Here is a 17,594-nt window from a genome sequence, read left to right as displayed (position 1 = left end):
GTGCCATAAGCTATACAGATGGCTGGAGATAACTTTCACCCTTCTGCTGGGTTGATGTGGGGTGCAGCTCCCCCAGCTTTGATGGGAATGGTGCAGGAGATGGTCTGAGCTGGGAGACAAAAGTGGGATGCTGGGCCCACTCGGATGACCCCGTTTGGGGCTGACCACCCTCTCAGTACCACTGGTCCCTGTCCTCTGGTATCTCACTCATTCCCAGCCCTACAGAGGGAATCCGCATATCTCACTCATAACTTTGCGGTCACCCCACCGTCTCCACGCCTAGAGGGCAAGTTTGGCACTCATGTTCTTTTTGCGGTTATTTCCCAAACGTGCACACCCATGGACCAGGACCCCAAACACCCACATTCCCTTGTGCCTCAGTTTCTTGCTGCCTGTTGATAGCGATGTTAACAATCATCCACATGGATGCATAGCGAGACTTACAAAGCTCTTTAGCGTTGTTAGGTGAGACAAATGAGGTGCAATCACCATTTCTGAGATGTTTTGACCTATACCTCTCCATACCAGACCAGCACCCCCACAGCACTGTCAGACTCCTGTACTTGAACAATATATTCAGGTCTGCACCCCACTTCTTGTCTTCAATGGCACTCCCAGCCCCTCTGAGGGCTAAGCCTAAATCCTTTGGCCCCTGGGAATAAAGGGGGCCACCAGCCCCTTCCCTCGTGCTGTCTCAGGTGTTCAGACCAGGCACTTGCTAACATCCCAGTTATTTCAGTATTATTTTGTGCCTACGAAGTAAGGATTTTCCCTTCCCCTTCCTTTTTCCCTCCTCCTTGCTCGCACATTCCTGCCAAAAGTGCGAGGGGAAGCAGCCCCAGCACGGCACCCGGCCGGACCTCCCCTCCACCGCTCCCTTCCCAGCTGCCAGCCGCAGAGACGGAGGTGAACGCGTGGAGGGAGGGAGGCCTGGAGCGGCCCCTCCTCCTGCCTCATAACTTCTCCCAAGCGTGCAGGGAATTTCACTGCAGCCCGGCCGGCCCGCGTGGCACAGAGCCACAGTTGCCCGCTCCTGGGACCGTCGGCCTTTCTTGCCCACGGTGAAAATCCAACGTGTGGCAGCTTTGCCCAGGTAAGCTGTGCTGGCTGTCTGTAATTAGCTTGCTGTCTGTCTGTCTGCCCAGTAATCGGGCAAGATGGGTCTGGTTTTGTATGTTCAGCCTGTGTTCGCTTGTGTTTTCCCATTCTCGGGTTGCAGTTAAAATGAACCGCGGCGTGAAACTCGTGAAAGCAGGCCAGGGGAGACGGGGAGGAAGAGGATGCAGGTGGGAGGCAGCAGCCCTCCAGGGCTGGAAGTAGTCTCCAAGTTTCCACTGCGTTGCACAAGCAAACCCTTGCTGTGTCTCAGAGGGCCCTGCTTCTGCTTGGTTGGAAGCATCCAAGATGCCCAAAGCCTGTCTGTAGTCTAAATTTTTGAGCGATTTTGCTCTTCCCATGACGGGAGGTGGCTTAGAGGCAGCAGGGAAGAGTTGTGAAGAGCTGTATAGCACATGCTTTTCTTCTAGGTTCCCTAGGAGAAAGAGTGTTCCTGTCACTCCCATCAGGGGAGAGGGGAGGGTGCTCCAAGTGCTGCAATAGACAGGATTCAGCTCCAATAAACTTCCCACCAGTGCAATGAGGAGCTATATTTTTCTTTTTAACTGCTAGTTCATTTGGATTCTAGTAAAATAGCAAGTGCTGAAAGCAAGTTCTGAATCAAAGCTATAACAACGGAGCAGACCCCCTGGGGCCAGTTTTTACTCCTGCTGCCCCACACAAAATGAATATTTCAATGAGTTATGGAAGAAAGCAGAAGGGGTTGGTCCAACGCCATTCCTGGCCGGGGAAGTCAGCCCGTTTCAAGGGGGATAAGTAACACTTAACTTCTGGGATGGATTCTGCTTTTTCTTACAGTAGTGCAAGACTGCATCTGCAGAGGTATAACAGACATAGCGCCAAGAAATTGCAGTGAATCCAGCGACCACTTGGGTGCAAACTGTGTACATGCAGCTGTAAATTGTGGGTCTGCTCCTTTCCTGCTCCAGCAGCAAGTAACACAGACCAGGTTTTCCTGCCTCAGTAGCACCAGAAGTTATGGTGACTGAGATCCTTCAGCATCAATTAGCAATTCACCCATTCCTGATTCTTCCTGTAGGCACAAAAATGAGGTCTTCTGGGGCGCAGCTGAGATTAACAATGTCGTTTGGCTGCTATCTGTTGTAGGTCCAAAATAATGTAATCTTTGCTTGTTCCGACCATCAAGAATTACAAGATGCCTTTCTTCCAAGGAAAGAAGAAAGTTCGCCACCATGCAAGCTGGTGGTGTGACTTTTATATGGTGCAACCAGCTCTGCTGATGGTCCTTCCCTCCTCAAGTTTCTTTGCTAAGTGGTAGTCAGTGCTCAGTATCAGTCCTCACCTTTCCCAGCCTTGCCAACCTTGTTGCCTTTGTGATCCAGTTAGTTGATGTTGTGCCTGGTTGATAAGGGGGAAAAGCTTTCTGCTAGCCAAAATCATCAGTGGTTTTCTATGCAGTGAAGAAGGTGGGCGAGGAACCAGTACGAGTTTCTCCAAGCTGTGGGAGCACGTGGTGTTGAGCTGGGTTTGTTCATCTCGCACGCCGCTCAAGACTGAGAATGCTAGGGGTAATATTTTTTTCCCCAGGGGCTGTTTGAACAACAGCTACTCAGTGCTAGCAGAAGCAGCATGAGATGGGGAAACAACTGGTTGAGGTGAGAGTTTGTGTGAAGTGTGTGGCAGAAGGAGAAGAGGCACGTGTCTGAATAACCAGTCCAAGCTGAGATGTTGAGGGATGCTGAGCACCCCATCAACAGGGGAGCCAGGGTGGCTCAGACGGAAGCAGCCCACAAAGGGCTGGTTTTTGAAGGGCTGAAGTTGTTGATGGCTGCTGTCCCTCAGGACTCCTGGGGAGCCACGCAGCCTCTCCGTCTCTTCCTTCTTGGTCGCCTGCTAATTCCAGCTAACGGACAAGAGAAAGAGAAGAGGAATGCAGCAGGTCAAAACCAGACATCTCCCACTCCAGGCTCCCGTTTCCAGATGCTCCCTTATCTGGTTACGCAGAGCCTTTTCCCGGGCCGTGATGCAGGTGTGATGTCTCCTCCCTTATAGGAAAGGTCACCCTGTCACTGTCCAAGGCTTGGCAGCCGTGGAGGGGAGCAGGCCTGGAAAACACTGCTGAAGGGAGCCAGAGCAAAGATTATAATGTGGGAACCTCTCAGATCTGTGCTTTGGAAAAATATGTTCCCTGAAGAGACTGGGGTCTGGGTGCATTTTGTAGCAGCAGGGACCAGGCCTGCTCAAACAGACAGTGCCGGTCCATGTTAATGAGAAATGCCATCAGGCAAGCAAGGAAAGGATTAATGAGTACAGCTGCAGCATGTGGCTGTTTTCTAGGATGAATTATGCTTCCAGTTTGCTGCAGTGCAGGGAGGTGGTACAGGTGGTGGTAATATGTTCATGTTGGGCCTCATCAACAAGCGGAAGGAAGGCAGTAAAGAAATTAATGAAAACAGTGAGAGGCCTGGGTTCAAATCCTCCCACAGCTGCTGGTGATTGGCAGCTGAGTGCTCCAGCTCAGGGATCGAGAGGTTGCAGAGGCTGACGATGCTGCTGCAGAGCCTGGAGTGTGGGTGCCTCTGGTTCAGCCTCTCCAGCTCCTGATCCACAAATCCTCCTTCCTCTGCAGCCTGAGAGAACGCAGACCCAGCAGCAACTTCTGGGAGAGCGGGAGGAACAGAGGGATGTCTAAAGTGAGTGTAGTTACTGCCACAGGTGCCTCAGAGAGCATCCTGCTGCGCCCCAGAGGAGCGGTACAAGCGTGCCGGAGTCACCATGACACCTTGGCGGCAGGGGCCAAATCGTGGCCTTGTGCCAAGGACAGTTGTTACTTTTCAGGAAAGTTTCACTGCTGCCTTGGCCTGACTCTCCTGTTTGTACAACTCGCCCATCGACATAAACCTTGATCACCAGCGCCTTGTGAACTGATTAGATTTGTTTGTGCAGTCGGTCCGTAAAAGCCTAATCTGACTGGATGGCTATAGGGAGCCAGTTCTCCCTTCCTTAACCATTAACATGCGTTTATGGTAGAAGCAAAATATGATTGTACCAGACAGCGGGTTTGTTCAGTGGTTAAAAAATAGCACAAAGTAAATAAGGTGAATTAGGCCAGTGCTGTCTGATGTTCAAGGAGATGTCTGTCTGTCAAAATACCCTTGCTTCAGTGCCTTGGCAACTCAGATGGTGCTGTGCATGAAACCTGAGACAAAAATAGTTAAAAGTCACATGACCATCTAGTTGTACCATCTCACAGCATGGAAATGTGGGAAGGTGCATCTGTTCCTGAGGTGTCTCCTGCCTCCACTAATGAGATTTTTAGTTAGAGGGTCCCATTTGCTTAATAGAAACTGAAGCTGAGATTTGTGGTGGCTCTATGCCTTTTAGTGGGAAGTGCTGGCATGAGACTGTAACCGGTATTTGTGTCGTGATTGTGTTGAGACGCCCCAGGGAAGACTCCGGGCCTATCCTCATCACAGGAGGCTTTGCACAAGTGCAGCCCCACTGAGGCACTGATCGAGGGGGAAACCACAGCTTGAGGGACCTCAGTGAAGTTGGCTCTTGAGTGGGGAGGGGGATATAGGGCTAGGTGGCTGGTCTCAGGGTACGTCCATGGGGCTGCATGGGGTGTGTGGGCTTGGAGAGAGCAGATTGGCAGGGTCAGGCTGCCTGCATGGGGTCTGGAGCGGGGCTACACGATCATGGATGTGAGACGGGACCATGCAAGTCCTGCAGGCAGCGTGCAGGATGGGACAGGCCCTCCTTCCTTCACTTGCTCCTGAAGCTCGCAGCCCCAAACCTGACTGAGCAAAGAGGCTCTTTTGGAGGCGGTGAAAATGGCATCAGCCCAGCGAAAGCAGGGACTGAGCTGTAGAATTTGTCCTGCAACAAAACCGAGGGGCCCCTACTCCCAGGGGATGCGGGACCTCAGGCTGGCATCTTTGTTTTCTTTGTACTCACTCCCAGTCCCCTCAGTCACGCTAAGGGGCACTTTGCAGTACGAATAACCTCCTGGAAAACAGCCAGCCTGAGCATGAGTAACCTGAGAAATGCAGATCTGGCTGTCAGCCAAGTAGTCAATCAGTTGATCAATTGACTTCCTAACCTTTTCTCCCCTCCTCCAGCCCCCCCCCCAATCTATTGATCTCCTTGTCTGTAATATTGCCTGGAAATACTGCGTTTGACTCCACCAATACATAATTCTTCAAGGCAGACCTTTCACCTCCATTATGGGAACACAGATAATGAGCACCATCTCCTGAATGCCCCAGGCGGCAATAGGATAAAGAAACTGCAAATATCCTTAAAGCGGTGAGCACTTGGAGACCTATTAAGTGAGCAGCTCACATCCCCACATGCAGGTGAGGGAAATCCCCCCTCTCTTTGCAGGCAACCAACTTTGCAGTGAGGAATGAGGTAGCTTGTTTCAGAGCTGAGTATTAAACTGGATGGAAGGGGTAGAAAGAAGTTAAATTTGGTTTGGAGGTGCTATCTGTTTCTGGAGATGTACATGACGTCTATTGGACTATTATTACATGCTGGTCTTTTAGCTCCTTGGCTTTCAAGTGAATTTCTTTTTTCTAAGTAGGATGGTGATCATTCTTAACTGGTATGTACCTACGTCCTGATGTCAAAGGCTATGTTAGGGCCTGAAGATCAGCATCCTAGTGGGAAGGCCTCTGGGGTCAAGACAGAGGCATTTCTTTCATGTGGACTCCTGATCTTCACTTGGCTCTCAAGGTTTATGGCAAGGAGAGAGTAGGGCAGAGAGCAAACCCTTCTCTGCTGTTTGCAACAGCTATGCATGCCGAATTGTCAACCCTCTTGAAGAGGAAGTAAAAACAGTGTGCAATTGCTGATAGCTCTGCTGTCTAGAGACAATGTTCACAGCTGCTATCTGATCATCTCTTTCTACTTGGAGATGCTTCTAGGTTTAGCTAAGAAGGTATTTTTACTAGCATTAATGTGAAAACTTGATGTTTGGGGAGTCGCTAAGGTGTGGAGGAAAGGAGAGTCTAGTTCTCATTTCCAGGGCTTGTAAGGTATTTTTCCGCTTTTCTCCTTAGCGCTTCTAAGCTGACATGCTCCGTCCAATGCTCCTAGATGCTGCTTGGATGGTTTCTGCAGGAGACGGAAAACGGCAAAGCCATCCCCAATTGGACATAACTCTGCAAGTTGCCACATAGTGGGGAAGAGGCATCCCCTGCCAATTACTTCCACCTGCTTGTCATCACCTTGTCATTAGCCTTGCTGCCCTCTTCTGAGTGGGGCCTAGCCACAAACCCGAGGAGGTCTCTCCTGCTCAGTTTTGCCATTAACTGGCTGTTTCTGTCAGGTCTGCAACAAACCATAATGCATGCCTTGCTGCCAGCGGGTCGTCTGTGTTGTGTATGTGTGAACCTGGGGTGAACAACTGCAATACTCAGAGGAGGATATTTGGCTCAGCTTACCAGGATTAGCCAGAGGAGACCCATAGCCAGCCCTCACCATGTTCTTAGGAGACTCACTGAAATACTAACCCAGCTGCTCTTACACCTGGCCCCCATCTCCTTAGGGAAACGAGCTCCAGGGTCCAAACCTCGAATTGGTGGGACCGGGCAGTGGGCAGCCCTGGCGGGTCACTGCCTTTGAACAAGCCAGGCACGTTCACCTGGGTGCCGAGGCGGAAAATAGGCTTCCTCTAGCTCTTACTTCATCTTCTTTTATTGAGCGGCCTCACAAGATTTCCCTTCCCCCTCCCCATCATCTCCGTTAAACATTACTACACAGTGCAACCCCTTTAAATCAGGAAATCAATGATATTTATTAAAGAAAAAAAATCACCAACAAAACACTTTCTCAAAGCCCTTGCTTCAAGAGAGAAGGAGAATCATTTATCCGTTCTGCAAGGAGCAGCAGTTTCTCATTATTGCTGACACTGCTGTTCAAATGAGTTCCATGCTGCAGTGTGTGGGTTAAAATAGTCCTTGGAAATGGTTTCTTTGCTTCTAAAATTCTCCTGTTTTATGGCAGAAGTGCCTGGAGGCAGGCAGATCTGATCTTCCAGAAAAGAGGGGTGAATCGATGTGTCTTGTGAAGCAGAGGGGAGCTGCAGGGCTCTAGCCCGAGTGAGGGTTGCAGCTCCAAGGACACGGGTGTTTGCTGTGCCTCCAACCATTTCCCGGAGAAGTGCCTCCCCAGGGGACAGGAAGTCTGTTGGCCACCTGAACTGTCACCCCTGGCCTCCAGCACCATCATGTCACCAACACCTGCACCTTCTGCCATGTAGATGCCTACATGAGGGACGCCCTAAGCCCTGCTCCTCTAGCTTTCTGCCAGCTTTTCTGGCTTCCCTCTGAGACATTTGTTTTCAGCACCCCTTGACCCAAGATGGTGCTGGATCAGATTCAAGCTTTGCCATGCTCTAAAAAGCCCAGGTAGCTGGATGCAGCCTCATGGGATCTCAGGGGATGGTTGTCGTATGGGCAAAACATCATCTAGTCCCTCACACAACCGGGAGCCTAAGGGGGATTTGTTGTCACCTCGGCTGTGCAGGGACCCATGTACCTTCTTCAGGTGTGTGCCAAGGCCCCCACAAGGCTGCTCTTTGAGGAGCTCAGCTTCCTTCTCTTCTTCTGCCTGACTTACCAGCCCTAAGCAAGCCAGTGCCCTTTCCTAGGATATGGGCAGAACTGGGCTTTGTGTTGCTCGGCTGTTGTGCCAATAGGGGATACATGGATGGAAACCATGGGATCTGTGCAAAATGCTCTCCTTAGTGCACTGAGGATGCTTCCGTGTGCATGTCTCGGCTGAAATTACACTGTGAGGTAGTTGCTTGGATGTGGTCTCCAGCACCATGTCTTTCCAGGAGGACCGATGAAGTTTTAGATACAAACATGCCCTGGTGATGGAGCTTAAGATATCCAAAGTGTCAGTTCCTGAGGGTCTAGGATGCCTTGTGCCAGCTCTCGGCATGCAAGGGGGGTTCTGGAGAACCTGCCTGGTGTAGCTTCTTCTCCCAGCACCCAAAATCTCTGCCCAGAGTGGCACATGGGTGGCACTGAGACTGGAGTGGCCCTGGAAACAGAAAACTGGAAGGTGACTCATAAGCTCAGGAGCTTATGAGTCCTCTGGATGTGTGGCATGGTTTATGTGAAAGCGTAAACTCTCTTCAAGAGATGAGAGCAGTCTCCTATTGCATTGCTTGATGGTGGTCCTGTTTAAGGCCTTGCTTTTTGCTGCAGAATTTTTATGTGAATGAAGAAATGTGCCTAGGGACATTGCACTGCCTGTTTGTGAGCCTGGGCATGGGCTGTTTTAGGGAACGGGTCCATTCCCAGCCTACCCAGCTCACACCAGCTGGAGAGACCCAGGCCTGTTCAGCTGGAGTTAGTCATCCCAATCCATGTGGTTAATCCTGAGTGGATTAGCCTAGCCCTAGCTGAGCCTGACAGAAGGTGTCCAAGGGCTTTCAGAGAGATTGGTGGCGATCCCAGCCCTTGTGGACTTGATTTGGGCTCTGCTTTTCAGGCTGTTTTGTACCTCTGCTTGCAGAGGGAGCATCTCCTGCCTGCGGATCAGCCGCTTGAGTTGCTTCTGGAGTCCCATGCATTTCACAAGTGTGTTTACAGATACCGACAAGTCAATATATTCTTTTTTTAATACATATAAAAGCAGCTTAAATTCCCTATTGAAGGGATTTAGAGAGAAATCAATTACCACAGAGCTCTATAAAATCCGTTAGGGAAAAAAAACTGTAAACTTTTGACCCCATAAGGTTTATTTCTATCAAACAAGAAGCAGCCAGTGTTTAACTAGGTCTTTCTTCCCATCCAAATCTAGCATTTTCCTTGAGGTTTGAAAATATCTTTAAAGGCCCTGCCGCAAATGGTGTCTAATCATGGGAGAGGGGCTGCAGAAGTGCCCCCTGACCGGACCTTTCCATCTAAACGTTTCAAAGCCAAAGAGAAGGGCTAGCATTTCCCCTCCAGCAAGTTATGAACACATTTGCTTGCAAAACTGGCAAACCCGCTAATTGACACCAGCGATTGCTTTTTCATCCCTGAGCTTTCCTTAGCTTGGGACAACGTGCTGGTTTTAAATGCACCTTTGGTACCTTTTAAGATCCGACAATTACTGTCATCTCTTCTCCCCATCTCTGTACACCACTAGGATTTACTCCCTGTCCTTTGCCTCCTTTCTGGTGTCTTAAGCCTCGAGCCCTGTTTTTGTTGTTGTTGTTGTTGTTGTTTTAATCCTGCCAAGAAAATTCAATGGCTTGAGCCTGTCTTTTTTTTTTTGTCTGGATGCAGGCTGTCCCTCGTTTCTCCCTATCTGGATGTCCTGCAAAGCTGTACGTAGGTATACTGGGATCTTCGTGCCCTGCTAAACCGATGCTATCAGTACCCCGACCCTTCCCTGTAGCTTTTTCTGTCAATCCCCCTGGTACCCTATTAATTCCCCATTCAGTTCGGTCTGAATGTTTCTGTTACGCATCTCAGCATGACCTCTTTAAGGGGCTGCTCTGTAGGATTTCAACCCGTATCCTAGTGACATCCCTTTTCCTTCTTTAGCCCAGAATGATGCTCTCCCTCATCCACCCCTCCTGGGACCCACAGACACTTGCACCACCCCGCTCCTCACATGCACAGCAGTTTGGCTTTGCGCCAGGGACTTTCTGGCAGAAAGGAGAGGCAGGCCTGGATGGGAGGAAGAGAGAGACATGCGTCCTTCTCTTTTCCACTTCCCAAGGGGAAGTAAAGCATAGCATGGAGGTGGCCCCATGCCACCCTACAGGTCATAGCAATGAGAGACGTTTCTTCCTTGATTTGTCTGGCAGTGCGATTGCCTGTGTCCTGAGAGGGATAATGCTGTGTTCAAACATAAGTGGTTGCGAACTAAGGCACCTGGGAATTACTGAGAAGAAGGACGCAAGAGCTCTCCCCAAAAAGGAGCTATCCGAGCTGCTCCGTGAGCAGGGGAGCCTGAGGTGCTAGTTTGGGTACCATCATGTGTACTAAGGTGTGAGCTGTAGCTGAAGCTTTGCCTGCAGCTGGGGTGTTTGTAAGGAGGTGCCACTTGTGGATTCTTTGATGGCTGATGTATAAGGTTGTGCTCGGTCTGCAAAGTTTCAGAGGGAGATGTAAAAAGGATATCCTCCTCCTTTCCAGAGGGCTATTTTCAGGAAACTTGTAGAAAAATAATGTTTCTGAGACCTGTTTTCCCCTGTCAGATTTGGCAGAAATCATCTAAATCAGGCTAAAACCAAAAATGCCTATAAACAGGCAACAATACAAAAAAAAATCAGTGTCTGCGCCTTATGAGGAGATAATCTCAGGTCCATCAGAGCTTTCTGATGCAGGAGACAAGATGTTGCTAGCTTGTGAAATGGAAGGTCTTGCTGGTCATGTGACAGAGAAAGTGCCCTGGCACAGAATTGGATGTAGGTGAGTGGGTTTCCATGGATGCTCTGAGAAGGCCATGCAATGCATACGCAGATGTAGTACCACAATGTATTTTTAGTGTCAGTGCGCAACAGAGGTAGCTTGCGGGTGGATGGAGTTAGCAGCAGCATCTGGTGTATGGGCTCCTGTGGCAGGAGTGGGGCCACAAGCATGCATGAGGCCCAGGTGGACCTGCAGGCAAACCAGGAAGCGGGCGCTGGTCAGATGAAGCTACAAATCTGCTGGATCCCATCCCTGCCCTGACTTACAGGAGTTATTTATTTATCTCAAGATTTGTTGGAAAAAAAGCAAGAAACATTTGTTTCCAATACATACATAGGAAGACTAAAAGGAGAGAAACATCCCATCCTCTGGCGCTACTGCAAGCATAATAAGACCTAATCTTTTCTCTTACCCGGTTGCATGTTGCTAGGCTTCCTACAGCTCTGTCATCTGATCCTGGCATGGTAAAGGGACAACCTGGTCCATCAGCTTTATGGGGTTGGGAGGCAATTTGTTCAAGGTACTGGAAAACCTGGAGAGGTTGCACCAATAAATTATTTACTGGAGCAGTAAAAGATCAAGGAAATTGCTAGGATTCCAGGCAAAGCCCTAGTGTTTATGGCGGTCATTTCCCTGCCCCCACCAAGTTTCTCTTAAGCTCTCTGTAACAGTTTAAGAGCCCTTTGATAGGGTCTGATGGCAACCAGTGGCTGCAGAGAGCAGCTCTGGGACCTGCTGGATTGAAGTTTGCTGATATTTAATGTATATAATCAATCAGTGTAGCAGTGGCATCCAAAGGCTGTAAGTAAGCAGAGCTGCCCTAGGTTGGACAGCAATGGTAGAGAGAATGGTAGTCTCCCTCCAGGCTCATTGCGCAAAATATTACATCCCAAAAGACACAGTGCATGGAAGGAGCAAGCCCAGGTGTGATCAGTGGCTCCCTTGGCCCACTGGTGGGCTGCGGATGGAGGGAGAGGTGCTGGAGCAGGTGAGAAGGAGCTGGCAGGTCTGCAGTGGGATCCATGTTACTTTTGAGACCCCACACCCCCAGAAGCCCCACTGCAAAGTGCATATCTCAGCTGCGTTGTCTGATCTGTGCTAGCTGAGGTCCCCAAGCTGGCAGAATGGAAATTGGACGGAATTTGTTGGGTGCAGCTCCAAGAGGGCCAGCAGCCGTAATGGCCTTGCCCCTGAGACCTGCCTGTCCAGAAATGGCATCACTTTTCCCATCCAGGGTTAAGCCTAGAGGCACAGAGAAATGATGTGACCTGCTTTTGAAAGGTGCCCGGATACGTTGTGGAGGGCTTGGTTGTGTGGTTTGTGTAAGGGCTGGCGTTGGTGGCTTTTGAACATTGTGTCCCAGGGGGGTTCAGGTACTAAAGAGCTATGAAAAAATGTAGCTTTTGGGATAGAGTGCATACACCAGGATCAGAGTAAAACCTTGCTGTCTCCTTTTCATTGCATTTACAGGCTATTCCTCACTATCTGGAAGTAGAAGAGCAGCTCTTCATGTTGCTATAAATGGCCCACAGTGCCCTTCCTCACCCAGGGTCGGATATTTTATACCCAGAGGGTACAAGCGGATCTTGGAAGGAACCAGGGAGGGGAGAAAAAAGAGAGAAAACTATTTCTTTTCTTTTTTAAGTCTGAGAATAGTGCTAATGATTTGAGATCATCTGCAAACTGGATATGCTGCAATCATAGGTCAAGGGCCAACATCAGTGATGTATCAGCAGCAGTTGAGTGGGTTTTTGCCATAGGTGAACATTTGCATCTCACTGCTGCAAGGCAGAGCATAGCTTTAACTAAAATTTGATTTTTTTTTTTTTTTAATTCAAGAAGTTCAACATGTTCAAAAAGTCAGCATATGAAAGTCCAGTGTGTTTGCACACATGCATATATGACTTCATGTCTGCCAATGAAGGTGTTAAGTCTTTGGAATCCAATTTAATTCCACTCTGTGTTGAATCCTTTTCCTCACCTTTACAGTGCAGGTTCAAGGAGTTCCTCATCTGAAGTAGAGCCTTTTACACCCAAAGAGTCTTTGCATTTGCAGATGTTAACATTGGCTCGCTGAAGAGCCACAGGTTCACCATGCTTTTCTTTGCCTCTGCACAGTCTTCTAGGATTTATTCCTAATATAACTGTTTTCCTATTGCTGGATAGGAGCATGTTAATGTGCAATTTTTACTGTATTTGTTCAACGCTGGAGCATTAAGCAGTATCAGAGCTGAAAAAGAAATGAAGAATCACATGTCAAATGTTTATCTGTGAAAACGTGCTTTGGCTTAACTGCCTGAAGTGACTGCAGAAACTCAGACTTGTTCTTTGTTGCTTAAGCCGTTTTTTACTTTGGGCACGTAAACTTGAAGAACAAACGCTGAAGATTCAGATTTGCTTTTTTCCCCTTATCCTTTCTCATTTGCTGGCTTTATATCACTCTCACTCAGGGTTTCTCTCAGGACATCACCACCACAGTGCATAACTGCCCCATGGGTCAGTGCTCTGGCTGGTCTTATGGGGAAGTCAGTACTCTATAGGATGATGTTGGCAGGTATTTTGTCATATCACAGAGGCATCTTAGAGGGACTTTCTTTTTCTCCTTTAAGAATAAATCAATGTTTCCTTGGAATTTCCAAAAGAAAGGGAGATTTATGTTAACACTTCAGCTTTTCAGAATGCTTTTTTCATGTATTTTGGGCTCAGTGTGTCCCAAAGTTTCCAGCAGCAGGAAACCACCCTTGCTTTAGATCAGGAGTGGGAAGGATGAGGCCAGAAAAGCCACACGTGGAAAGGCCGGAGGGATCATTTAGCCTAAGTCCAACAACAAGGCTCAAGTCTATTTACAAACCTACTGCAAAGGGTCTGTCTTGAGAGGCAAGGTGTTTGCAGGATGCTGTAGGTTGTACTTCGTGTCCTGTTCAGGCTGAGGAGGTGGTGCAGCAGTAGAAGGTCTGTGTGTTGCACAGAAAACAGCAGTGAGCCAAGAGTGAGGCTGCGATTGCAAAGGACTTCTGACACGTGGGAGGCTGAGCTAATTGTAAGGTGCTCCTTACCTTACAATTTGAAAAATAGACAGCCGGAGCTCATTAATTTACTGCCTACCCTCCAGATGTGGACACTTCCCTTAAATAGGCAGACTGGATTGATGGCAACACCCAAGGTGATGAGGGCCATGTGCACTGCTGCTGTCCAGGGATGGTCTGTGTGCTGGAGCCCCACATGGGGCTGACATGTAGCAATGGCCATGCTAATCCATGCTTGCTGTTGTGCCCTGAGTAAATCCTCAGGCACCGGGGATCCTCAGGCACTTGGGCACTTTTGCACATTGGCGCTTTGGAAGATCTTCTTCTGCCTCAGTGTGGCAGCTGGTACTTTTGTGGCAGGAGTGGGAGAGCGGGCCACAGTGCCCTTTGCGGGAGCTGGGAGCCTTCCCCGTCCTGAACACTAAGACCACAAGGCCAGGCTTCAGTGGTAGCCTTTGCGATGGGTGTCTGCTCCTTAAGGATCTGTGTGGGCCTAATTTATTGCACTACTGGTGTTATTCTGGAAATGGAAATTCCCAGGACAGGATGTTGTGTTTACAGGATAAATTACCCTTCACTTAGATTATATTTTGAACAGGAGGAAGTGTAGAGGTGTGAGGGGCAGGAGGAAGAGGAGAAAGGAAGGAAGGAGGCACATTTTGGAAAACACTGACATTGAAATTAGGATCTCTGCAGGAACAATCCTGGAAGGCTGTACATTTTTAATAATATTAACACAGAACTCAGAAATGCAGGCAAAGGTTTTAGCACCATCCTGCTCCATGCTGGCTATGCTCATGCCCCAGGACGTACCGTGCCCTACAGAGCTACGTATTGAATGGGAAGGGAAAAGGGGATGCTGTCAGCTCTGCATTGCAAGGAGGATGCTGGAAGGTGGGGGGTGATGGGGTAACTGCAAAAAGTTTTAACATAGCTGTTGTAGAAAAGCTGGGGTTCAAACCTAGCTTTTTTGCATCTTAGCTCTGCACTTCTCCTCCGATACTTGGTTTCCTGTAGGCTTGTTTGCTCCTGTAGTTAAATCCTTATTTGAATGTTTAAAAGACCTGCATTTCATTGTAGGTTTTTCGTTTGGTTGGTTTTTTTCACTTTGAAGCATCTCCACAGTAACTAATGGCAGCATCACGCAGCGGTTTTGACAGGAGGTATAAAGGAAGGACACGGCACAGGTTAACTGCTACAGAGCAGAGATCTCAATTACCTCCAAGTGCACCAAGCAATTAGGAGAAGTGAGAAGAGGAAACAGAAAACACATTAAGCAGCAGAGCTGCCTGTTAGGGAAATTAGCCCTGAAGTTCTCAGAAATGGGTGTAGCTATGTGATGCACAGCGTAACAACAGGCATGGTGTCCATAGCTATGTACGGTGCTGCATAGACACACACATGCTGGGCCACCCTGGGAGACCTGACCTTCATTTTTCTTGCTTGGGGATTCATTTCGGTCAAATTAGTGCATGGGAACTCAAACTTCTTTTCCAAAAGAAACCAAGTCTATAACGTAATGTGATTTTGAAGTTGCATGTTATTAACTGCAAGGAAGAATCCAGCGCTAGCAAAGAGCTAGGCTAGATGACGTCATTGAGCTCATCTTTTCCTAACCTTTGTAATTTCCACCCTGGAAGTAATGCATGGCGCTCTCTGAAATCTGCTCGGCCTGAAACAAGCAAGTGAAGCTCAGAACACAGGAAGAACTTTTTATTGCCCATTAAAAAATAATAAAACCCTTTCTGGCGATGCCAATTCTGCTGCAGTTATTTCTTCACAGAAGGAGAATTCTGCGGCCCTAATAAGCTGTCAGCATTTGTTAGGGGAGTCACTAAACTGTCTGTGGGTAGTAATCAGAGCTTTCAGGCCCCTTTGGCTGCTGCACAGTGGTGGCTTGGGTTTCCAAGGGCAGCGAGTGCAAGGCAGTTCATCTTAGATTTAGGAACCTGAAGGTTAGTTGAAAAATAAATTAATAAAGAGCTGAGTGCAGAGTGTGGGTGGTTGCTGTCCCCCGTGATCTCCTAGTGAGACTCACAGATTGGAGGTAAGGGGATATTTCCTCCTTGCATAATTGAGGTGGCAGCCACTTTCCTTTTCCTCTGCAACAGTAACATTCACCTTTGGGCTTGATGTGCCCTGGTCATTATTGCCTGAAGAAGACTGCTATTAGGGAAAGGTGCCAGGGGAGCAAAGCTGCTCTATACCCCCTTGCTAGCCTCAGCAAAGAGCCTGAGCATTTAAAGGGTTCACGGACTCTAGTGCTGAGTGCCTAAGCCAAGGCGAGCCTTGGTAGTTGGAGAAAAGCTTCCTTTGCTGCTGTAAGCAGGCAGAAGCATCCGCTGGGATGACATGCATTAAAGCCCCTTTTTTCTGGCAGATGAATGGCTCTCCAGGCTGCGTGCTGACTCCAGGAGCTGAGGAGGAGTCTCTTCTCAAAGAGGAGGAAAATGCTGTACGCCCAGATCCTTGTTGTGGCAGTGGCCATGGCACAGTACAGAGCTGTGGCCGTACATGAAGGTATGTGACAAGTGGGCTACTGCAAACGTAGCAGTTGGGGATGATGCTGAGAGACGGCAGGGAGGGAAAGGTGTCTTCTGAGCAATTGGTTTTGCTAATGTTGTGGGCTGAGGCTGCACATGGGAACTGTCAAGGTGAGGCTGTAGTGTTGATGCCCCTGACTTTTGCATTAAGGTCCCTTTTGGTTGGAAGCAGCTGGTTAACAGAGCATCTGCAGCTGGCCCCAAAAGGGAGACAGACCTGAATCGCTGCACCAGGGTTTAAGGGGAAATCAGGACTCTGCCCACTGTCCTGCCTCTGATACCGTCCAGCCTTGGCTGCTTCAGAGGAAGGTGAAGAGAAAAGGAAAACCTGTCCCCTCCTGATTCTTCTTCTGACCTCTAAGCATTGGGACAAGCCACCACCCAGGGGAATGTGACATGAGGGCACAGAGAGGGGACCTCAGGGCTGGGATGTGCAGCTTTGAAGCCTCCTGCTGCCCTTTAGGGAGTCAAGACCACACAAGGGCCCATCTCCTCCCTGTCTCCTCCATGGCCTATGTCGAGCACATAAAGAGCTCTTTGTGAGCTTAGCACAGGCAGGAGCCAAAAGAACCCCAGAGAAACAGCCCAGTGGAGTTAAGGCACAATTCAGTCCATGACTCCATAGCCTCTGGGTGCTGCAGAACTGGTGGTGGTGGTGTGGAGAGCCAAGCTGGGCCAGCGGATTGCGGGAGGCAGTGCCAACACCCTCCCCAGGCTGCTCCTGTGCTCCTGGTATCAGGCACACTGCAATTCCTCAGGGAAGTGCTGAGACAAAGCACATTTATTTCTCCGTCTCACTGCATTGTGGAGGTAGGGAAAGTAAGTCACTGTGGAGCAGAGAGGTGAGTGCATAGGGAGCTTTTCTTGCCGGGGTGGTCTAATACCTCCTGCAGCTCTTGGGAAATGAGAAGGAAATGAATTGGGTTGGTGCTGCAGAAACAGTCTGGCACCTCCGAGCCTGCTCCTTGTGACCAGCCTATGGAGTTAAATCAGAGCTCCCGGGACTGTTGTGGGGCTGGCTGTGAGCCAGCGGGTCCTCCCTCTTTGATTTGGTCTGCAGGAACACACCCCCAAGCTTTGACCATGCCAGGAGTAAATTCAGTATATTCAACAAGGAGTTAATAGAAGCTTTGGATCAGCTACAAAATTAACTTGATTAAATTCCTGTCCATCAATTAAGCCAGTATACTTGACTATAATGCTATTTAATTTGGAGCTGGGAACAGTGCAATAAATCAACGTTTACAGATGTCTCTGGTAAACCTGTGATTGATGAAACGTGGTAATTTCAGAGGTGCATGGAAAATTTCAAACAAAATCATATCCCCCTGTGATTAATATAGCTGTCTGTGTTGGTATTTTCTCCAGAAGGTACCAATCCAAATATGCTTAATATCACATGTTTCCAGTGACAGCTTCAGTACCTGATCCAAGCAGCAGAACGTGCTGAGGTTTCATTGCCAAGCTGGGCCCCCTCTGGAAAGGTGCTGAGCGCCTGGCTCAGTGTTTCAATGAATGGGCTCTAG

At 48.9% G+C, this 17,594-nt stretch overlaps 1 protein-coding gene across 1 annotated transcript in view; it reads left to right on the top strand.

Moving 5' to 3' along the window:
* Window positions 1–810: 810 nt before the first annotated feature.
* Window positions 811–17,594, top strand: part of LOC104146980 (collagen alpha-1(VII) chain-like) — a 139,082-nt gene continuing 122,298 nt past the window's right edge. The window contains exons 1-2 of the mRNA XM_068952583.1: window positions 811–1,093; window positions 15,906–16,045. Coding sequence (XP_068808684.1) covers window positions 15,976–16,045 — 70 coding nt within the window. The 5' untranslated portion in view covers window positions 811–1,093; window positions 15,906–15,975. The remainder of the gene's footprint in view (window positions 1,094–15,905; window positions 16,046–17,594) is intronic.

The sequence above is a fragment of the Struthio camelus genome, chromosome 1 (genome assembly GCF_040807025.1).
Source record: "Struthio camelus isolate bStrCam1 chromosome 1, bStrCam1.hap1, whole genome shotgun sequence".
NCBI classification, from domain to species: Eukaryota; Metazoa; Chordata; class Aves; order Struthioniformes; family Struthionidae; genus Struthio; species Struthio camelus.
This window is presented reverse-complemented; position numbering and strand designations above follow the sequence as displayed.